General features: G+C 48.1%; 1 protein-coding gene across 3 annotated transcripts in view; it reads left to right on the forward strand.

Moving 5' to 3' along the window:
* The window catches only part of vwc2 (von Willebrand factor C domain containing 2), a 347646-nt gene that overhangs the window by 76381 nt on the left and 247203 nt on the right, over window positions 1-24062 (forward strand). For 2 of the 3 annotated variants that reach the window (XM_038797717.1, XM_038797716.1), the window contains exon 3: window positions 18543-18672. The exons of the other annotated variant lie outside the window; for it this stretch is intronic. In XM_038797717.1, the coding sequence (XP_038653645.1) occupies window positions 18543-18672 (130 nt within the window). The remainder of the gene's footprint in view (window positions 1-18542; window positions 18673-24062) is intronic. 3 annotated transcript variants of the gene reach the window in all.

Genomic DNA, 24062 nt, shown 5'->3' on the forward strand with positions numbered 1-24062 from the left:
ATGTTTTTTTGTTGTTCAAAGTTCACCTGCGTCCTGTACCTCTGTCTCTAAACAAATAATAAAAGCTATGGGTGGGATTCACCGTTTGCCAACGCTGAAATCGCGAACCGCAATTGGGCGGAGAGTAGGTTCCAACGCTAAAATCGCAGCGGCCGCTGATTTGAAGCCAAATCACAGTTCACCGTCACCTCGATAGTGGCGTCAATGCGAACCAGAACGCACGTAAAGTAAACACCATTTACATATCATTAACAGACCCGGCCCGGTATTCTCCTGGCCCTCTGCGATTCTCTGCCACCAATGGGTCAAGTTCCCGGCGGCGCGGTTCACTTGTGCATTTAAAAATCGTGAAACCGGCGTCGTGGCTGGTGAGGGAGAGAGAGAGGAGATTGGACACAAAGAGGCGCGACTGGCCGGACACTGGCCGGGCCGGCTGTGCTGGGTGTAGGAGGCCTTGCCAGGGCTGGGAGAGGAGGAATATGATGGGGGAATCAGGCGGAGTGGCCAGGTTGACCCCCCACGGGACTGGGACGATGTCCAGGCACGGACCGCCATTACCACGGCCTGCAAGGCAGCCATCTTGCTGCACGCCCCACTGACAACCCACCTTGGCCCCTGGTTCTGCAGAGTGACACAGGCTGAATGGGTGCCCCCAACCCCCACACTCTACCCATACCTTCCCCCTACCTGGTCACCACTCGCCGGCAGCCCAGCCAGGGCAATGCCCACTGTGACCCCTATGGAGGCGTCGTGAGGACCACGGAGCTGGCAAGGGCAGTGTCAGCCAATGGTACCCCTGAAATCAGGGACAAGTGCCAGGGCCGGGGGCACCAATGGGGTCAGAGGTGCGGAGATGGGGTGGGGGGATATGTGGGGACGGAGCCAGATTCACCATGAACTTCATTGCAGTGTTAATGTAAGCCCTTGTAATAATAAGATTACTATTATAATTATGATGTAGCCTGTTGGACCTGGATGAGAGAGGGGGGGGCTGCACCATGCTAACATGTCGGTCATTCAACCCCTGCAGACAATGGATATTGGAATTCAACCAGCAATGGTGCAATGGTGGCCTTCCTGTTAGTCGCCAGAGCCCCTGGGGGATGCCCTGTGGCTGTACGAGCTGTAGCTGCTTGAGGAGGAGGACGAAGCTGCTGCAGCGGAGCGTGCAGAAGCAGAGCGTGCAGCAGCAGAATATGAGACAGCATCTGGCACCGCGGGGTTATGAGGGAGGACACTTGCTCCTGGTGGCCATCAAGGTAACGGTTGTCCTGAACGTTTACGCCAAGGGTCCTTCCACACGCCAAGTGGGGACCTGGCTGGGGGGTTGGCTCCTGGGTGACAGGTCGTGGCTACCCGGAGGCCACAGACCGGCACGGAGATGTGCTACAATGGTGCCCATACAGCAGCCAGGAGCGTGAACAAGCAGTGCTTTGGCCTCCTGAAGATGTGGTTCAGGTGCCTGGACTGCTCTGGAGGGGCCCTCCAGTATGGTGCAGAGAGGGTCGCCCGCATCCAAGCGGCCTGCTGTACCTTCCACAACATCGCACAGCAGAGAGGCAATGTGCTGGAGCAGGAAGAGGAAGACCAGGCCTCATCCGATGAGGAGGATGATGGGCAGGACATGTAGCCCAGGCAGGCAAGGGAAGCCGCATGATGTGTGCGCTCGGGAAAAAGCATGCAGGACGTTCTGATCACCTCCAGGTTCATCAACTGGGGGGGTGGGAACTGGCCAGGGGCACGGCCACCACATGCCATCTGCACACACCTCCACCCCACGCCTGGTCACCCCCTCGCCCCAACCCCCTCTGTGATACATACCTGATCAGAGGGTTAGATAGGGTGGACAGTGAGAGCCTTCTCCCGCGGATGGAGGTGGCTAGCACGAGGGGACATAGCCTTAAATTGAGGGGTAATAGATATAGGACGTCAGAGGTAGGTTTTTTATGCAAAGAGTGGTGAGGCCGTGGAATGCCCTACCTGCAACAGTAGTGAACTCGCCAACATTGAGGGCATTTAAAAGTTTATTGGATAAGCATATGGATGATAATGGCATAGTGTAGGTTAGATGGCCTTTAGTTTTTGACTTCCCATGTCGGTGCAACATCGTGGGCCGAAGGGCCTGTACTGCGCTGTATCGTTCTATGTTCTATGTTCTATGGTCTGCCACACTAAGGGGTGTGGGCCCTGGGTTGGCAGTAACACCGGGACTGGTCCATAGGATGGAGGATGATGACAACCTGCTGTGTGGTGAGCTCTGGTGCACCACATTGTTTCGCAACGTCTGACTCAGCATGGCAGCACTTTCCGCCGACCACCTGGATGATCCCTGAATGCGAATTGACCATTCCATCACACGGTCTCATTGAATCCCAAGGGTGACGGTGGTGTGGATGGTGAGGTGGGAGAGGAGGGGGGAAGGGTTGGGAGCCCAGGCCAATCACAATGTCTGTCATTCCTCCAGCCACACAACGCCCCCCACAGCACCCTCTCCTTGGCCAGCCCAGACCCACCCCTCACACCCATTTGACAGAGCACCGAGGCAGGTTGTAACAGTGTGAACAGGTGTTTAATGTGACAATGTATATACAGATTTGTGCTCTAGCCCCTGTAACTAAACTGTGCCCTGCACCTATGCCAACTTAACTAGTGTCTAACTTTCTGGCCTTATGGGCCCTAATGCTAGGTCTTGGTGGATCCCCAAATGGAACAGCAGGAGTGGAGGCGGACTGCTGTGATTCCCGCTCTGCGACCTGGGTCCCCGTCGACGGTCATGTTCTGAGGTGCCCGGGCCTAGATGTTCGGGCATCCCAAATGGCGTGGTGCCACCCTGTTCTGCCCTCTGTCCAACAGATTCACCAGGAACAGGAGGGGATGGTGTGGGAGGGGTAAGGAAGGGAGTCCAATGTGCTGCGGTGTTCCGGCACCTCCCCTGCAGGAGTCACCGGCATGGGCCCCATCACCTCCTCCTCACTCGGGATGCCCGATGGCCCCCGGCTACTCCAAGGGACGGGGGTTCGAGCGGAGCTATCCAGTGAGGCTTTCCCGCCACCTGGCACTGCCAGTCCTGCAGGCCCAGTCTGGTCTTGAAAACGGTCTGCATGCTCATGGCCATGGAGCTCAGGGAATGGACCATCTCTACCTGGGACTGCGCCACATGACGCTGTGACTGTGTCGCCACCTTCTGGGTTTGTGTCAGCTCAGCCAGTGACTGCGCCATCTATCTCTGGGTCTGGGCCACCTCCCTCTGTGTTTGCGCCACATTGGTCAGCGCCTGGGCAATGCTGCAATGTTCCCAGCTGTGGCTCGCTGTGACTGGGCCACGCTCAGAATCGCCACTGCGATTTGCAGGTGGCACAGCGTGTGAGGCGGCAACCTGTTCTGGGCCTCAGCCAATGCCTGCACAGAATGCCCCAAGCCTTGGACATGCTGACCATAGACAAAACCGTTGGCCCCAATGCTTCCATCGAGGATGCCACTGTGCAGTTTTGGCCTGGGTGGCACGGATGACCAGCACAACCTCCTTCTCCTGCACACATTTGGACTCCTCCAACTGCACCTGCAGGTACTGGATGCTCGCTGAGAACCCCTCGTGTAGTCTCTGGCTCTGCGACTGCATCTCCATGATCAATGGGACTGTCCGTTCCAGAAGCCCGAAACCCATCTGAATGGCAGCTAGTCCCTGGGATCGGTCTGCCCTCTGACTGCCCGCCCCCTCGGGTGTTCCTACCTCCACCTGCTGTACTAGATCAGCTATGTGGTGCGCACCAGATAGTGACCCTGGATGCTCTTCACTGAAGTGCCCAACCGAGGTGAGAGTCTCTGGGTTGGTGGAGGGTGAGTGCTGGCGGTGGGGGTGAACCGCACTCAGCAGTGTCTCACTTTCTCATCCATGGCGGAACTTCACCCCAACGACCTCCCTTTCCTCCAGGCCACTGACCACGTCCAGGGCCCTCTGCTCTGCCATGGTGAGGGGCCACTTGTCCGGCAGACCCCTTCCAGTCTTCTCTGGCTCCTGGTGTTTGTGGGCGGCCTTCTCTTGGGGGAGTGCGGGGGGAGGGGTGTAACAGAAAATGACAGTGTTAGACAGTCCAGGGGGTTGGCAGCCTCATTGGCCAGGGCACCCGGCCAAGGCGGCATGTGGTGCAGGGAGGGATTCTGCTGCCTTTCGGGTTGGGGGTTAGGGTTACAGGTGTGCAGGTGGGGATAATGCCAGGGGCACAGTGCCACCTTGTCACCCTGACTGCCCTGAGGAGGTTGTGCAGTCTCTTCCTGCACTGTGGGCCAGCCTGGATGGTGCTGCCCACGGCGCTCACCATCTCTGCCATCTGTGCCCTGGTATGGTGAATGGCGGCGGCTGGCAGCCTCCTTCCTAGGCCACCTAGGGTCTTCCGCTTCTCCTCCACCGTGTCCAGGAGGATCTTGAGCTTGGCATCAGTGAAGCATGGTGTTGTTTTCCTCACTACCACCTTGTTGGCTGGGATGGTGTGTGTGGGGAGTGAAGTGTGTATATGCGGCTGCAGCTTGTCAGCCTCCTGAGTATCAATCGTGAAACTGGCGAATCCGGCACCATTTCTCATTGGAATCAATTGTGTTCCACGTGGCGCCGGTGCGAACCCCTTAACAGTAGAAGAATTGGTCCAGGTGCGCCAGTTTTGCTGTCATGGAACTCAACGAATTACGAAACCAAAGAGAAAATGGTGGAAAATCTCAGCAGTTCTGGCCACATCTGTAAGGAGAGAAAAGAGCTAACGTTTTCAGTCCAGATGACTCTTTGTCAAAGCTAAAAGTTAAAGAAAGTGAGGAATATTTATATTGTGGAGTGAGAATGAAAGATGAGTCATAGCCACAGAAACCCAGGGAAACGGGGTGCTAATAGCCACAGAAACCAAGAGGAAAAGAGTGATAATGGCAGTCCCCAGAGAGCACAAAAGGTGTGAAAGGCCAAACAGCAGAGAAACTAACATCAGAGGGAAAACTGTGACAGATGTAGATGTGGCGCAAGGGGAAGGGAGAAGCAAAAGGGAGAAAGGATAAGGAAAGGTGGATAAGATGGCGGGTTAAATATATGTAAAGAAAGACAAGAAAGAAAGAAATGGTAAAAGACAGTTAAAATGAAATGGGATGAAATGGATCGAGGTGGGGTAGAGCCAATCACAGCTCCAGGGTCCCAGGTTCGATTCCCTGCTGGGTCACTGTCTGTGCGGAGTCTGCATGTTCTCCCTGTGTCGGCGTGGGTTTCCTCTGGGTGCTCCAGTTTCCTCCCACAGTCCAAGGACGTGCAGGTTAGGTGGATTGGCCATGCTAAATTGCCCCTAGTGACCAAAAAGGTGAGGAGGGGTTATTGGGTTGCGGGGATAGGGGGGAAGTGAGGGTTTAAGTGGGTCGGTGTAGACTCGATGGGCCGAATGGCCTCCTTATGCACTGTATTTTTTATGCTTTGTTTTATCTAAAGTTGTCGAATTCGATGTTGAGACCGGAAGGCTATAGCGTGCTTAACCGATAGATGAGATGTTGTTCCTCCAGTTTGCGTTGAGCTTCACTGCAACATTGCAGCAGGCCAAGGACAGACCTGTGGGCAGTGTCTTGTGTTAAAATGGCAAGCAACGGGAAGGTCAGGGTGTCCACGAATTCTGCGCCGGCGTTAACACTTAGTCTCAGAAACAGACAATCCTGCCCAGGATCTATCAAGTTGGGTTCCATCTTGGGATCTGACTTGTCCAGAAGTAACGTCAGCTGGGGTTATAACAATTGCAAGAAGATTGGAGTACAAGAATAAAGAAATCTTGCTGAAATTGTACAGGACGATGATGAAATCAATCCTTGAATAATGTGCGTAGTTTTGGTTTCCATATTTCAGGAAGAAATACTTGCATTGGGCGCAGAACTGGAAAGGTTTACTAGTGTTGCACGTTTTACGATGGGCGTAAAACGCGTTTATTGGAGTGTATTAACACGCCTCCGAGTTCGACGTGTGCTTAACACTGCTAGGCTCTGTTCTATGTAATTATTTAAGCTCTGGAGTCGCCAGCTGCCGTATAGGCAACGTCACAAGTATTCCAAGGTCAAATTCAAAGTAATAAAGACGATACACCGATTAGTCAAGTTCAAACGATCAATATTTATTATACAGTTAATAAAGCTACAACTAAACATAAGCAAACAGAATACTTATCTAACAGGAACAGGCAAGGTCAGAGAACGAGGCCTTCGTCCTGGTTTTGTCTGCAGCCTTCAGCAAGCGTTCTGGCACTTGGGAGTCTAGCGGGCTTGGATCGCGTAGCGAGCGTTGAACTTACGGTTTCGGCGGCTGGTGCTCAACGGCTGGAGTCAGGATACCAGGTGTCAGTCGGGGCCGGAGCACAGGTTTAACAGACCGGACAACACGAGGTCCCTATCTTTTATAGGGGTTCCGTTGTCCTTCCCTCTTCTCGGGCGGGCTCTACCTATTGGATCAATTTCTTATCGATACTGGATTAATTCCCCAATGCGAGGGGGTCTCCGTGATGGAGGGGGCGTTTCTTATGTCCTTTTGTTCGGAGGTTTCTGGTGCCTCGATGTCTGGGTCTTGATTGGAATGTGTCCATTCAGAACCAAATGTATCTATTGTGTGGGTGTTCAAGTCTGATGGCCTCATTAGCATGCAAAGCGTTTTGCCATTTGCACCTAGCTAAGGTCTCTTCACCTGAGCCCAAACTGGTTTCTGCTGCTGCAGAATGCAAACTGCTCTTTGCAGACTGCTGTTCTGGCTGAACTGTCTGTTTCCCAGCAGCCTTCCATTTTAGTTTGGCTCAGTGTCCATTTTGCGTGGCCAGCATGGCTACATTCCCTCCTTGTGATCCTCACAATCATACTATTGTGAAGGATCACCTATGTACTTTGCCTCCTTGTGTTCTGACCTCTTGCCAGTTCCTGTTCTACTCTGTTCTAAACTATGGGAAGAAGAGAAAAAAAAATTTTAACTAACATTTCTACTTGGCCCTATGTCAAAGGGACATGCATTACTACAATTGGGAACCTCTACCTATCACTATTAACCTTAACCTTAACTTAAACATTTAATCACTCTAAAATCTTAACCATTCACACCACAACATAACACTTCCCAACTCGGCAGTCGAGTATGGAACAATATAATACATGGCTGAATTTTATTTACAGAGTGTTGTAATCAGTGAGGGGTTGAGGGGGAAACGTGTCTTGTTTCCACACATATACATATGACATTAAATAGTAATAAGTGGGCTTCCATCATTTTGCTGTTCTTCTTCTTTCTCTTCCTTCTTCCTCCGGTATTGACAATCCTGGCTTCGACCTCTGTCTCGTCCTTTGAAACCTTTGGGATCAAGCACAGTATCTGTCAATACACAGTTTAAGACCTTTACTTGTTAGTGCATCTGTCTTTCAAAACCCAATTGACCCTTAAAAATGACTGGCTAAGTCACACCCTGTGACTCCCCTCATTTTTTTTTCAAAAAGCGAATTTAAAGACCAGCATACACCTAACAATCCTTCCTTCTGCGAGCCGTCTCGCAGGCTTTGCTGATTTACCATCCGAATGTTTCCGGATGTAAATAGCATGTGGGATGGCGGCCGAAGGGCTACCTAACCTAAAATGAAAACAAATTTGGAAAGAAACATCCGAATGAGTTGCGTATGGGCCGCTTACGGGTACGAGTTGGATGGGATCCCCGGGTAGGGCGTGCTGTGCCATACCCGAGCTTGGCTGACCAAGGGTTGGTTCTCAGACAGGGCGGGTCCTCAGTGCCGTTTGTCCACTGCCTGAGTAACCTGGAAAAACGGGTACGAATGTGTTTACCATGACTTGCAGCCTCTATTTCGCCGAATAGAGGGGCACCTAAAAAAACCAAGGGAGCCAAGATGCTCCAACTGAGGACATCCCTGAAGTTCTCAGAGATATCTGCGGACAAACTATTTGGCGTGTGGCCTTACAACTTTGGAAAAGATCTCCAATCAAACCGAAGTTCTCAGAAGTATCTGCGGACAAGCTAACGTGTATGTGAGGTGGTCACAATCTTTTCAGCTGAAAAGAAGATGTCCATCCTCCAACTGAAACATTGTACAATCCGGAGACAAACAAACATAAAACGAAGACAAACATACGTGCAGGTTCCATCAGAAAGGACATCGTTTCCCTCAAACGATTCCTATCTTACATCATCTGGACACCTCACTTTGATTCTGCCTCTGTGAACAGGGTCACAAAGGGGTTGCCGTGTCGGGAGTCAGACACCGTGTCGTCCTGCTCTCCCGGATCCCACACCCTTGTGTGGATCAGGCATGCAATTTTGGAGTTGTGTGACCGGGGGTCACTCTCGTCATTGCGGACAAGTCTGTAGGAATTGTCCCTGTGCCATTGTGTAGCGTCGAGTGTGTTGTCGGGGTAGTCGGGGTCGGGTGGTGGTTCGGGGTTTTTGAGGTAAGTGACTTCCATGGGGTCACTGGAGTCGGGGTCGTAGTTGGTGCAATGTGGGCTGTATGGCTGTGTGGTGTCGCTGTCTTCAGAGTCAGTGTCTGTCCTACTGTCTCTGCTGTGGCAGCTTGTGGGCGTGTCGGGGCGTGGTCTGTAGTGGTCTGTGGGCGGAGTCGTGGGCGAGTCCGTTGATGTACTGGTCTGTGAGGGGGATGGTGGAAAAGTGTCTCTGGTGGGCGGGGTGAAGTGTTCTGCTGCGTCTAGCAGGACATGGTGGGCATGGTTGGCCTGTGTTCCATATGCCTTTAACTGGTTTATATGGAACCACGCGGTCTTCCCATTAGGATACTTTATCCTGTAAACGGAGGGGCTAATTTTGTCCGAAATTGAGTAGGGACCGGAATATTTTGGAGCCAAAAAACTGCTGGGGTTATAAACAGATAACATTACCTGTTGCCCAACCTGAAATTCTGTGGTGTGTACGGTCTTATTGAAACAGGCAGTCCGTTGCTGTCGGCGTTTCCCTAGCTGGACTGCGGCTGCGAGCTGTGCAGACCTCACAGTCTCAACTAGTTCTTTAACTGCCTTTTCATGTGTGAGGGCCGTCACTTCGGGGCTTGTCATGTCCAGTCCTAAAAGGAATTCTGTACCTTTCATAGGGCGTCCGGTCATGAGTGTGTGTGGTGTGTATCCTGTCGATGTGGAGACAGTGTTCCTTATGAACATAAGTGCAAAGGGGAGCACTGAATCCCATGTGGAATTGTTGTGTTGAACCATTTTCCTAAGGGTAGTTTTTAGGGTCCGATTCATGCGCTCCACAATCCCGCTGGACTGTGGATGATACGCAATGTGGAAGTTCTGTTTGATTCCGAATATTGTCAGGACGTTCCTCATGACCCGTCCTGTAAAGTGAGATCCCTGGTCCGAATCGATACTTCGGGGTAAACCCCATCTCGTGAAGATGTGGTGGGTCAGGATCTTTGCAGCTGTCTTAGCTGTGTTTGTTCGTGAGGGAAATGCCTCTACCCATTTGGTAAAGGTATCTATCACCACCAGAACGTATTTATAGCCATTCCGACAAGGGGGCAATGGACCTATAAAGTCGATCTGGAGGTTTGTCCAAGGGCCGTTAACTGGGCGAGTATGCCGAAGTTGTGCCTTCTTAGAATACCTGTCCGGGTTATTCTGAGCACAAATCAGGCAATTCTCAATGTAGTGCGTTACATCATTCCTGAGATCAGGCCACCAACAGAGTTGCCTGAGGTGCCTCGTTGTTGCATCAATTCCCTGATGCCCGTGTCCGTCATGGAACAAGGCAATCATCTGATTCCTGTCCTGCTGTGGGACCACATAAAGTCGGTCCTTAATGATCACACCCTCATGTGTGGTCAGTGCGTGTTTAAAGTGCTCGTAAGCAGGCACAAAGTTTCCCTTGAAAACCTCCCTGAGGTCTCCGTCCTGTTTTTGTGCTGCCACGAGATCTTTAATATCAGTCTGTGAGACTTGGACTGCGCTCACAGGGGCGCTAGCTGGTGCACTAGCTGGGGGGGTCCATAAGTGTCCTCTCCTGGAACCTGCCTTAGCCAACGCGTCGGCTTTTACATTCCCAGGGGGTGATGACCTATGGTGGCTGCGAACTTTTATAATGCCGAAGGTCCTGTCCTTCGCTTTCGCTAAAATATGCTGGAGTAGAGGGGCTGATGGAAGGGGTTTCCCGTCTGCGGAGACAAAACCTCGTGTCCTCCACAGGGGCAGAAAATCGGTTAAACTGTTACAGACATATAAGCTGTCTGAATATATGTCTGCTGGGCTGGGGAAAGAATCGGGGTGGTCCACTATGTACGCTATGGCTGCTAGCTCTGCTGCCTGCGCACCTAAGTGACCTGGTAACTTAAGAGCTATCTCTTCGAGAGCGCGCCCCTGCGCGTCCTCTACATAGATGCCGCATCCTGTGATACGCTCACCATTTAAAACTGTGGAGGAACCGTCTACATAAATCCTCAAGGGTCCACACGTGTCTGTGGGCTGGGGGCTTTGTTTCGGGTTCCCTATCTTCCTGGGGGGTGTTTTTGCTAAAAAGGGTCCTGTGTTATGCAGGGGAGCTACAATTTCACAGTCATGGGGCTGTCCGGGGTATTGGAGGTTGTCGGCTAAGTATGTGTGTGTGCGTGTCCGTTTCACTGTAATGTCCCGTCCTTGTAAAAGTAGGGTCCACCTAGCTGCCCTAATCTGGCTAACTGAACCGTCCTTCAGTCGACCGTCTAGTAGTAGCTGTGTGGGTGTGTGTTCGGTCAGAATAGTAATGGGGTTGAGTCCGGTGATGTATGAGAAATACTGCACTGCCCAGAAGACAGCAAGGAGGTGCCTCTCACAGGCTGAAAATCCTTGTTCTACCGGGTCTAACAGTCGGGAGGCATAAGCCACTGGTCTTAGCTGCTCGTGCCGTTCCTGAAGCAACACGGCCGAGAGGGTTAGATCTGTGCTAGCTACCTCGATTGCGTACGGTGAAAGTTGGTCGGGGACTAGCAGCGCGGGTGCTGCACTAAGGGCTCGTTTCAACTCTTCCACAGCGCCTGTATGCTGCGGAAGCCATTCCCAGGGGGCTCCTTTCTTAAGGAGGTCTGAAAGTGGGGCGGCTTTTGTCGCGAATCCGTCTATGTGGTTCCGACAATAGCCAACCAGTCCTAAAAACGACCGGAGGGCTGATACATTCTGGGGAAGGGGCAATTTGACAATCGAATCAATTCTTTTGAATTCGATCTCGCGTTTGCCGTGCGTGATGACTGATCCCAAATACATCACTTTACTTTCCAATATTTGGGCCTTTTTCGGGTTAACTTTACAGCCAATTTCAGTTAAGAGTTCCAGGAGTTCGGCCAGAAGCGAAATGTGCTCTGCCTTTGTGTCTGTCTGCAGTAGTAGGTCGTCTACATACTGTACCAGACAATCGGGTCGGGAAAATTTCTCTAATCCACTTGCCAGCTGTCGGTGGAAAATGGAGGGGGAATTGTGGAATCCTTGTGGGAGGCATGTCCACGTGTACTGCTGAGTTTTGAAAGTGAATGCGAATTTGTATTGGCACGCTTTTGCCAATGGTATTGACCAGAATCCATTACTGATGTCCAATACCGTGAAGTACTTGGCGTTGAGACCCTGCTTGAGCATGGTCTCGGGACTAGTAGCTACCGTTGGGGCTACTGCGGGGGTTACTTTGTTGAGTTCCCGATAATCGATGGTCAGACGCCATGATCCATCGGGCTTCCTCACTGGCCAAATAGGGGCATTGTTGGTGGAGGCTACCGTTCTCAGTACACCTTGGTCCAACAAGCTGCCTATAACTTTTTCTATTTCCACCTCTGCCTCGAGGGGAAATCTATACTGCTTTTGCGGTCGGGGGTCCTGTCCGGTAACATGAACTTGTCCAGTCATTCTGCCACAGTCATGACGGTGACTTGCAAATGCTGTCCTGTGTTTGTTTAGTAGGGCCTTAATTTGTCTGTCGGTGTGGAGTGTAGTCAGGTCGAATGAGTACTCTCCCACTGCGCTAATCCGATTAGCGTAGTCTCCTACTGTGAGGGTGGCTGGGGCTCTGTCTGATCTCGCCATTCGCCAGACACACTGGTTCACTGGGTCGAACGACAAGCTGTGGGCGTTCATAAAATCTATCCCCAGGATGTGCTCTGCTGTCCGGGGAAGATTTACTAAAACTACGGGGTGCCTTGTGCTAATGTTCCCTAGCTGGATCGCTACGGGTGCTGTGATATGTCCCTGCTGCGAGTGTCCGGTGAACCCGCTAAGTGTGATGGTGGAGGTGGTCGGCCACGTGTCTGCGTGTGCCGTGGTTGTGGAGTTAATGGTGGTGCGGGATCCTCCTGTGTCCCACAATAACTCTATGGGCTTCCCTTTGACTTTTGCCGTGACTACGGGCCTCCCTGATGAGTCCCATAGTGTGTCACAGACCCAAGTGGGGGAGCCCGAACACCGTCAGTTCGTCTCGTCCACATTGGTGGGTCCTGACTGTACTGCTACATTGTGGATGGGTTTTGCTTTGTTGCGGTTCAGAGTGCCTGTCTGCTGGCCTCTCTGAGATCGCTGGGGTGCTTGGCACTCTTTTGCCCAATGCCCTAACTGTCCACAGTTATAGCATTCCTGTCCTTTCTGTTGAGGGCTGCTCTTGCCTTCATTTACCCATGCGGGCTTCTGGTGCTCTCTGACTGCTTGGATATCTGCAGCAGCCTGAGCCTCTTCTGGGGATCTAACCTTTGCTTTTGCCTGAAGCGATTGCTCCCAAGCGCGGGACAATCTTTTGAGGACCCATTTCTCGTTATGGGCCTCTTCTGAGGGGTCGTAATTATTGCAAGCGCTCTGTCCTGCCTCTGTTGCGTGTGAGATAATTGTGCGCGTCCACTTAACCATGTTTTCGCGGGTTAAATGCGCTCTATCTAGCTGTCCGAAAACTGCGCTGAAGTGAATCCACAGCCTTCCGGCGAATGCTGTGGGGTGTTCAGATCTCTTCTGCCTGCACTTATTCAAGCCTTCTACGGGGTCACCTCTATTGTACCCGATGGCATCTAAAATAGCAGTGTGCATCTCCTCTAGGCTGCCTCCTGCCACGTTTTGTGGGTCGGGGAGGGCTGCCACTACACTCTGGTCTAAGCTCAGCACGGTGAGCTTAACCTGCTCTCTCTCATCCAGGCCGTACATGGTAGCCTGCTGTTTTACTTTCGCAAAGAACTGGTGGGGGTCTGCGGTGGGGAGGAACGGAGTGATCTTTTCACAAGCGTCCCTTAGCTGGGTTACTGTTAAAGGGGTGGTGTAAGTTATGTCTGGGGCGCCTTCTGATTCGGCTTTCCTCTGTGTGGTTACGGGATTCATGGGTGCGGTTATGATCTGAGCTGTGGGGGGTTGGGGTGCCTGTCGTTTCTGGTGAGCTGCGGGCGCACATGTTCCCTGAACATAACGCTGCGCTGTCTCGCTTAATTCCTGCCAATCTGGGGCGTTTTCCCCATCTAACTGAGCTCCAAAGGTGCTTTGGAAGCCATTCTGCACCGAAAGCAGAGATTGCAGTTCCGCAATCTGTTTTCTGCATTTCGCGTGGTCAACTGTGCTTTGTCTTTGTTCGGTCGTTGCAGCGTGGAGTGCTCTCAAAGCTGCTTTGAGATCCGAACATTGCCTCTGCAATGCCTCCACCTGCTTCTCCGATTCCTGTCTTATCAGAACGGCACGTTGCACGTCCTGATAGGCTTTCTCATACTGGGTCTGGGAACTGTTCAGATGAGCTAGACAAGACTGGTGAGCCCTCTTGGCATCATCCACCTCTCTACCCTTCTCTGCCAACTTCCCTTTTAATTCCAGGTTTTCTTTCTCGATGTCCCTGACATCGACCTTACTCATTCGGTTCCTTTCCTCTAAATCTGCCCGGAGCGTCCTGATGACCTCCTCTGCGCCTCGCAACTGTGCCAAGCAGGACACAATCGCCATCGGCTTGCGTGCTTTACCTAAACTCTTTTTGTGTATCTGAGAGAGGTTCTCCCACCAAGTATGACCTATACTTCCGGGACCTGTCTCCTCATTTGCACAAAACTCTTTCCAAAGGGGCCATCCCTTTCCTTGTAAATATTTGCGGAGTTCCAGCTCCCACGTGGGACACTGGCCTACTCTGCTACTGCTGCTGGTCGCTGCGACCACAAACTTTGCTGGATCCATCAGACGTTCCATTGCCTGCATGGCCATTTCCTCTGACTCTCTTTTTATAATTTGGAACAGGGGGTTGCTGGGGTGGTGTTTTGAGAAAAGGGTACGGCTTACGCTATTTTCCGATTACAAAACTACCGAAAGTTTGTCGCAACAAAAAGCTTTCAGTTTTACCTTACAGCCCTGTTAGTACGCATGCACTAAAACACACTTCCGAATTTCGCTTATTATTTTGAACACCTTGAATACTTGTGATCTCTTTCTTTCTCTGCAATTTGGAGTTCTAATTCAAATTTCAGGGTCCTGGACACTGTGGTGTTTCCACTTACAACAGGGTCCCGGCGGATGTCGCCACTAAATGTTGCACGTTTTACTATGGGCGTAAAACGCGTTTATTGGAGTGTATTAACACGCCTCCGAGTTCGACGTGTGCTTAACACTGCTAGGCTCTGTTCTATGTAATTATTTAAGCTCTGGAGTCGCCAGCTGCCGTATAGGCAACGTCACAAGTATTCCAAGGTCAAATTCAAAGTAATAAAGACGATACACCGATTAGTCAAGTTCAAACGATCAATATTTATTATACAGTTAATAATAAATACTCATGCACACACACACTAAGAGACTAAGCTACAACTAAACATAAGCAAACAGAATACTTATCTAACAGGAACAGGCAAGGTCAGAGAACGAGGCCTTCGTCCTGGTTTTGTCTGCAGCCTTCAGCAAGCGTTCTGGCACTTGGGAGTCTAGCGGGCTTGGATCGCGTAGCGAGCGTTGAACTTACGGTTTCGGCGGCTGGTGCTCAACGGCTGGAGTCAGGATACCAGGTGTCAGTCGGGGCCGGAGCACAGGTTTAACAGACCGGACAACACGAGGTCCCTATCTTTTATAGGGGTTCCGTTGTCCTTCCCTCTTCTCGGGCGGGCTCTACCTATTGGATCAATTTCTTATCGATACTGGATTAATTCCCCAATGCGAGGGGGTCTCCGTGATGGAGGGGGCGTTTCTTATGTCCTTTTGTTCGGAGGTTTCTGGTGCCTCGATGTCTGGGTCTTGATTGGAATGTGTCCATTCAGAACCAAATGTATCTATTGTGTGGGTGTTCAAGTCTGATGGCCTCATTAGCATGCAAAGCGTTTTGCCATTTGCACCTAGCTAAGGTCTCTTCACCTGAGCCCAAACTGGTTTCTGCTGCTGCAGAATGCAAACTGCTCTTTGCAGACTGCTGTTCTGGCTGAACTGTCTGTTTCCCAGCAGCCTTCCATTTTAGTTTGGCTCAGTGTCCATTTTGCGTGGCCAGCATGGCTACACTAGACTGTTCCATGGGGTTAACTGAGTAAATTGGGCCTATACTCTCTGAAGTTTAGAAGATTGATCTCATCTCGGTGGCACAGTGGTTAGCCCTGCTGCCTCACAGCTCCAGGATCCCAGGTTCAATTACGGCCTCAGGTGACTGCATGGGGTTTGCATTTTATCCCCGTGTCTGCGTTGGTTTCCTTTGGATGCTCCGGTTTCCTCCCACAGTCCAAAGATGTGCAGGTTAGGTGCATTGGCTATGCTAAATTGCCACTTAGTGTCCAACGGTTAGGTGGAGTTACGGGGATGGGGTGGAGGCATGGGCTCTTTCCAAAGGCTGGTGCAGACTTGATGGGCTGAATGGCCTCCTTCTACACTGAAAATTCTATGATTCTATGATTCTGAAGAGGCTTCTCAGAGTAGACACTGGGAGGTTGTTTCCCTAGGCTGTGGAATGAAAAACGTAGAGCATTATGAATCGTTGAAGTAGATAGATTTTTGGTCATTCAGGGAATCAAAGGATATTGGGAGTGGATGGAAGTCGAATTGAAGCTGAAGATCAGTCACAATTTATTTTGAATGGTCAAATAAGCTTGATGAGCCTTTTGGTCTACTCCTGCCCCCAATGCCTATGTACTTATGTTTTAAGAGGGTCCTTTAAACTTGTCCTTAGACGACAACCAATATTTTTTATACTCATCTTTTGATCTGACCATGCATGAGCTGTCTTGGTAAGATGGGTGAATTAAAATACATTTGTGTTGAATTGTTATTAGTTTTTTATGATGGACCAATGCTGATGAAGCTGTCCAATACTCCGCTCACGTAAATCCCTCCAGTTGGCAGATAGAAAATATTTTTGTCTTATCCAGTTCAGCCTGGATTGTTGCCAGGTCCCAAAGGCCAAAGGTACTGTGCCAATCCTTGAAAGAAGACAGTATGTTCGCTGTTATAACCTGCGCGGATCCTATTGTCTGGGGACAATTGGTTGCCCCATGTTCTTTCGGGAATATGAGCTCCCCCAATGGTGGGGGGGTGGGGTGCAATCATTAGCTTTGCAGCTGTATAAATGGAGGTGGCCAGTGTGGTACCGGCTAGAGAGGGAATCACTGGCCCTGTGTACATATTGTAAATACAGTTACTTTCTGTTTCACTCTACAAACCCATGCTGGATTCTTCGTGGCACTCACAAAATTCACAAAGAATGCAAGAAGTGACAACCTTAGTTTTAGCGAATCTGTTAAGGTGTGCTGCCGTAGTGGTTATGGTATAAGACTGGTCCCAAGAATTATGAACTTAAATTGCAACATGGCAAGTTACAGAATGAATTGAATAAATTTTGTGGCTTGTTTCCTGGAAATTTAGAATAGAAATCACTAGAGCCACACACAGGTCATTCTGCAGTGACGTATACATTTTTGGATTTAGCCTTTGAAGATCATCAGAACTTTGAATGTTATCAAAACTCAACTGGTTTCCTCTTTTTTCTATTCATTCATGGGATGTGGGCATCACTGGCTGGGCCAGCATTTATTGCCCATCTCTAATTGCTCTTGAACGAGAATGTATTTCAGAGTCAACCACATTGCTGTGGTTGTCGGTCTGGAATCACATGTAGGAATCACATGTAGGTCAAAGCAGGTAAGAATGGCAGATTTCCTTCCCTAAAGGACATTACTGAAGCAGATAGGTCTTTACAACAGTGGACAATGGTTTCATGGTCATCATCAGACATTTAATTCCAGATTTTTATTGTATTCAAATTTCACCATCTGCCGTGGCGAGATTTGAACTTGGGTGCCTAGAACATTACCCTGGGTCTCTGGACCACTGCCTCCCCTATGTCCTTCAAGGAAGGGAATCTGCCACTTTTTACCTGGTCTGCCCTGCATATAGCACTTGGTCACTCTGTAAGTTGATTTATACTGCTCTCTGAAGTGGCCTAACCATCTACAAAAATGTGCAAATATTTGGTAATTAGGGGAAAGGCCTACGATCTTCGCAGGTCAACTAGGATGGGGAAAAAATTGACCTTGCCATTGTTGCCCATATCCTGAGAACAAAGTAAAAAATATCTATTTCTAAACAGAAAACACAACCTTTATCCAAAATTGTGATATCCGAGTCCAGGTTATCCAGCTCTTTGACATTATTCACTATCATATTCACTTATCATTTGTTTGTACTATTTGAGTTACACTTAAATGTGTAGAACAACATTGTCTTCAGAGTTAATGTTACCAATCATGTGTACTTACAGTGCAATAGTTATTTTGGCCATTGCTTTGCTGGAGTTCAAGTTTATATTTGTCACAGTTTATCAAGTGGAATTGTATAGGCATGTAAATTTTAAAAAGAACAGATTTTAGTGCTTGCCTCAAATCATGAAAAAAAATCACACAATGCTAACACCCCCCTTCGTTATTTGAGAAGCCACAGAACGTTGAGACTCTCAGATGTGCTCACATTCTCACTTGCTTCCCTAGCCTTCCCCCGTCCCCCTGTTCCCTGCAGCCCCCAACTCAGTGTTTGAAGGAACTTAGAATTGTTGATTCAATCATGTGTTCTTTCAATTAGGTTATTCATGAAGGCTCTGCATCTCAATTTTGCCCCTAACCTGAGGTGCGGTAATCCTCAGTTTAAATTACCACCAGTCAGCAGGGGAACGCAGCCTATTGTCATCTAGGTGACTTTTACCTTACCTTTATTGAAATTAGATGATGCGTCTTATCACATTTTATCGTGAAGACTGCTTTCCTTTGAATTTTTTTTGAAGTAATGTTCATATTACTAACATTCTAAACACATGATGGAAAATCGAATAACTAGCACTCTCCATGCCTCTGCTTACAGTGTAACTAATATGGAAAATAATATTGTACATTAAACATACCTTCTTTTCATCTCTTTACATTTTTCTTTGTCATTCAAATTTTGCATGTAATTCAATCACAATGCAGAGCTAAGACACCAGGGATCTTTAAGGCCCATTCATTCATTTATGAGCCATAAATCCCATCCCAAAGATCATCATAAAGTGCTCTTAATGTCCGGTTCTGTAATTCGTATAAAGTGAGCTTCGTCCTGTCACTTTCAAATGCTGTTTCCGTTTTAGGTTTCTCCCTGCGAAAAGTGCCGCTGTGAGCCCAATGGGGAAGTGCACTGTTCCGTAGCAGAATGTGCTCAGGTTGAATGTGTGGATCCAGTGTATGAACCTGATCAGTGCTGCCCTATCTGCAAGGATGGTATGTGCTTTCCAAAAATAACACGTTCTGTTTTCATTCTTTCTGTGGCAAGCTGGCAATTTACAGATCAAGTATTCGATATAAACTAATTGTAAATAAGGAGTTAATTTGACAGAAATTCATTGTTATATTTTAAGCATATATCTTGTCATCTTGTGGTAATATTACTTATTTACTACAATGCAGGCTTTCTCACAACAGCTTATTCCCATTCACATCAAAAGATAACATTTGCAGAATGCACACACGTCCTACAATCCAGTACTTATGTTGCAATTCATGGAGTGATCAGGTTAGCATACCAAATGTGGTCCTTTTACCAAGTTACTTCAAGAAGTCTTGCAACACCAGGTTAATGTCCAACAGGTTTGTTTCAAATTACTAGCTTTCGAGGCGCAGCTCCTTCATCAGGTGAGTGAAGAGGTGGGTTCCACAACCACAAAGTCAATGATACAAGATGATCTTACGAAACAAACCTGTTGGACTTTAACCTGGTGGTGTAAGACTTCTTACTATGCCCACCCCAGTCCAACGCTGCCATCTTCACATCAAAGTGACTTTACATAGAAGTTTCACGTGACCTGCCAACTATGCATGCACCCTCTTTGATAGGCAAAAGAATATCAAGCTGTCAGACAGGCTCAACTATAAATTGAATTTACTGCAAGAAGCAACATGCAAGTTCAGCAGAACAAGGTTAAATCTAGGCATAACCGATAGGGCGCCTGGAAGAAAAAACTAAACTTCCGAGAATAAAAGTATCTTCAACCTGAATTCTTTGATGAGCTTTGATGTGTGTCAAGTCTCTTTCTCACCAACAAATCGTGAGAATATGGTTGAACTGAATGAGCTGGGAGACAGGAGAGCTGCTAACCATAAGAAAAAAAAACCTTGCATTTACTGAAAACCTTTCACAACCTCAAGATGTTCCAAAAGCACTTTACAGCCATTTAAATACTTATTTCTGGAACTGTAGTCACTGTTCCAGTGTTCTATGCAGAATCTCTCACATTAGATCAAAGCAGACCTTTTCCAGTTGACAGATTTCTCTCCCAATTATTTCTCAATATGTGCATAATCAATATTAAGTATACCCCCCCAGAAGGATGGTCAGCTGATTTTTATTTTCTGGAAAGGATTTATTAAGTCAGTCTTCAGGCAAAGCTTACTGAAATTTCATATGTAGTATGGTTGATGCTTTAATAGTCACCATGATCAGAGACAAATCATTCCAATCTAGCCTTAGACAGTATTGTAATTTCACTTTATTCACAGTTCCCAAGACAAATAACACAGGAAATCCTAGCAGCTAAAGTTCTCTCTTAAGGCTGCCTTGCAATGACCTAGTTAAACTTCAAATGAAATTAGATGATACAGAAATATTGTAAAACATGGTGCAGGATGGAGTTCACATTCTCTACATATATTTTTCCATAAGAAATATATCTTAAAAAATGAAGAGAGTGACCTGGATTCATTGTTATTATAATTTAATTCTTATTGTATTTTGCCATCTAGAAACATTAATAGTACTCAAACTTCAGTAAGAATACACAAACAATTGATTAGCTTGTGATTGAGGTATCGGTGCTAAATTTTGGATGAATATTTTGGGATGATACCTTGGGAATGCATAATCACAGTATCATTCTTGAAATGATTTTAAAAAAAATAACCATAAACATTGTTCAAAGGGATTTTTAACACATCTCCAAGTGTAGATATCAATAAATTGCCAAAACATACTGCATTGGCTGAACTATCCCACGCTTTCAGCAATAGTGACAATGTGGATTGAAGGTAAAGGGTAAATAGGGACTGACAACAGTTCTTTATTTTTTTGTAAGGAAATGCATTGTTGATCACTAAATTGGAGGATTGAAACGATGATTGGTTTGTTTGTCCTATTTGTTTCATTTCATCTACTCCTCCAGTGCCATGCCTCCTATTCAACATTATTCATCAGAGTAACTTCTTTACATCACTGTGCTAGGCTCAAATTCCTTAAAAACAAGTCCATATTCTTCCCTTATGCTTTCCTTGATAATCTCTGCTTTACCTACCTTTCCTGGGCTAGTAACCCAATTTTTTCTCCTATTCACCCATTATTAATAAATAGAACTGAAATGAACTTGTCTTATGGACAGCGATTCTTCCTCTTCAATAAAGCTTTCTCTTCAATATAGTGCTAATATCACTACACTAGTAATCTAAAGACCCAGTAATCTGGGGACCTGGGTTCAAATCCCACAATGGTAGATAGTGAAATTTGAATTCAATTTTTTTAAAACCTGGCATTAAAAGTCTAACCATGGCCGGGATTCTCCTCTACCCGGCGGGGCACCTTTAGGGGCTAGGCCCACGCCGGAGTGGCTCCTGCTCTGCTGACCGGCGCAAACGGCCTTTGGCGTCCCGCCAGCCGGGGCTGAAAACGTCCGCGCATGCGCCAGTGCGTCAGCGGCTGCTGACGTCATACCGGCACATGCGCAGGGGAGGGAGTCTCTTCCGCCCCCGCATGGTGAAGGCCATGGCGGGGCGGAAGAAAAAGAGTGCCCCCACGGCACAGGCCACCCCGCCGATTGGTGGGCCCCGATCGCGGGCCAGGCCACCAGGCCCCGCGTCCCCCCCAGGACCCCGGCGCCCGCCCGCGCCGCCAATCCTGCCGGCACCAGACGTGCTTTGATTCCCGCCGGCGGGACAGTCCTGTCAGCGGCGGGACTTCGGCCCATCGCGGGCCGGAGTATCGCCGCGGGGGGCCCGCCGACCGGCACGGCGCGATTCCCGCCCATGCCGATTTCCGGGTGGCGGAGAATTCGGGCCACGGCGGAGGCGGGATTGACGCCGGCCCCGGGTGATAAAGTGGTCGGAGAATTTCGCCCCTCGAATGTATTGTTGTAAAAATCCATCTGGTTCACCAATTTCTTGAAGAAAGAAAATCTTCTGTCCTTACCATGTCTGGGTCCAGAGCAATGTTGTTGACTCTTAAACAAGGGCAATTAGGGATGGACATTAAAGCAGGCCTAGCCAACGATGTCCACATCCCATGAAGTAATTAGAAGAGAGAATAGATATTATTGTTTATTGCAAGGGGAATTTAATATAAAGGTTGGGAGGTTATGCTTCAGTTATATAGAGTGGCAGGAAGATCACATCTGTACTGGATACATATTGATTTCCTTAATTATGAAAGGCTGTAAATGTGTTAGAAGTAGTTCAGGGTTACTAGGCTAATACCTGGAATAGGCAGGTCACCTTATGAGAAAAGATTGAACAGGCTAGGATTATATCTGCTGGAGTTTAGAAGAGTAAGGTGACTTGATTGAATCATACAAGATCCTGACAGGTGTTGACGGGTTTTGAATGGACCTGCCTCGTATTAAGTTGATCTTTTCTCTGCACCTTGCTATAACTGTAACATTATATTTTGCAGTCTCTCCTTCCTTCTCTATGTACAGTATGCATTGTTTGTACAGCATACAAGAAACAATACTTTTCACTGTATACTAATACATGTGACAATAATAAATCAAATCAAATCAAAAAACGTGAATGTGGAGAAGATGTTTCCTCTCGTGGGAGTATTTAGAACTATGGGTCACTGTTTAAATATGAGAGGTTGCCATTTAAACTCGGGATGAGGAGAAATGTTTCCTCTCAGAGGGCCGTGACTCTTCGGAACTCTTCCTGACAAGGTGATGGAAACAGAGTCTTTGAATATTTTTCAGGCAAATGTAGATAGATTCTTGGTAAACCAGGGGAGGAAGGTTACTACCAGATCACCCATGATCTTACTGGGTGGAGCAGCTCAAGGGGCTGAGTGGCCTACTCCTTCTCCTGATTCATATGTCCACATATATGTTCTCATCCTGCTCTTGCCCCTATGAGTGGAAGGGAATGGCAGACCGCCACTGACAAAAACTGACAAGAAAATGGCTCAGGATAAAGCATCAGCAGACAATGAGCCAGGCACCTGTCTGGGACAGAACACCTACTATACAATAGCTCCCAGGTAAGGTGATTAAACATAGTTTACAAAGGACCATTAGCATTTCGCTCCATTAGAAAGAGACAATTAACTACGTATAACTTACGGGTAGCACTCTGCAAGATGGGGCAAGGTGCGGATGCAGGTCTACCACCGCTAATGTTGGAATTGAAGCCTTCCATTAGCATCACAATTGAGCCAATCTACCTCCTACAATAGCCACTGCATTACCTTAATCACAATCCTTCTGGTGTGCTATCCTTTCAAGCTACAGACCTCATCAAGATCCTCACGACTTCCCCCTCGCTTAGGTTTTTTTTCCACCCTCCCATCTATATTTTCTGTCCTCCTATCTTTATTTAATTTTAATTTTCCCATGGTACCCATGATTATCTTTGACCCCATCATGTTTGATCCCTTGTCATCTCTGCTGCCAAAATATTGGGCACTAACATTCTAACTCACCACTTGCTTATCATTTTGCATTCCACGTCCTCATAGTTTCACAGGTGGATGTTGAGAGTACTAGTGCTGGAGGAAAGTAAGTCCTCTCTCAACTCCCTCGCTAATTTTCCTCTCTTCAGCCAAAATTGCCCAATTTAGGATGCTAGAGATTAACTTTAACCTAAGAACACCTTTTTCGGCCCCCTTTCCTCAACTCTGTCAATCTCATATACCAAGTGCAAAGGGTGCATGGATTTCTTTGCCTCTAAGATTGAGGCCAAGTAGCCACCTCTGCAGCCAACTCTTATTTTTCCCTTGCTCCTAAATGTCCATCTAGCCTACTCCACCCAATCTTGTAATATTCTGCAGCTTTCCTTCCACCTCCTTTATCATCTTCAATTGCCATTTCTTCCATGAGACCCATCAGTCCCCTCAAACTCTTCCTCACTAAACACTTGACAGATTTACCGGTCCTGTTAGTTCACATGCAAGCCGACACTTCCTCAGATACACTCTTTCAAAATTTCCATCACCACCCCTTCTTCAACAACAAACCTTCAGCCACACTATCACATCTGTAGCCTTCTATTCCTGTCTGAACTGTTTGAGATCTTCAGATATTTGATCACTTAACTCGATGACCTTCTCTCAAAATTCCCTAATTCAGTCTTCCCAAATTTGGTTTTGCTCTGCTCACAATATCATGAATGCTCTGACCAATGTCGTAAATCACATACTCTATGCCTCGGATATATCACACCTGTTCACTCTCCTTGCTACTCCATCAGTTTGATACAACCATCCTTTTTTAATGTCTCCTCTCGTTGCACAATTCAATGAGACTGCCTTTGTGTAGTTCCACAACTATCTATCCAAACACAATCAGCAGATCTCCAGTAAGGGGCAATCTTCCCACCACACCACACTTCAGCCAGTTCAGTCCATAATGGCATTTGGGATC

Source organism: Scyliorhinus canicula, chromosome 5 (genome assembly GCF_902713615.1).
Source record: "Scyliorhinus canicula chromosome 5, sScyCan1.1, whole genome shotgun sequence".
Classification (NCBI taxonomy): domain Eukaryota; kingdom Metazoa; phylum Chordata; class Chondrichthyes; order Carcharhiniformes; family Scyliorhinidae; genus Scyliorhinus; species Scyliorhinus canicula.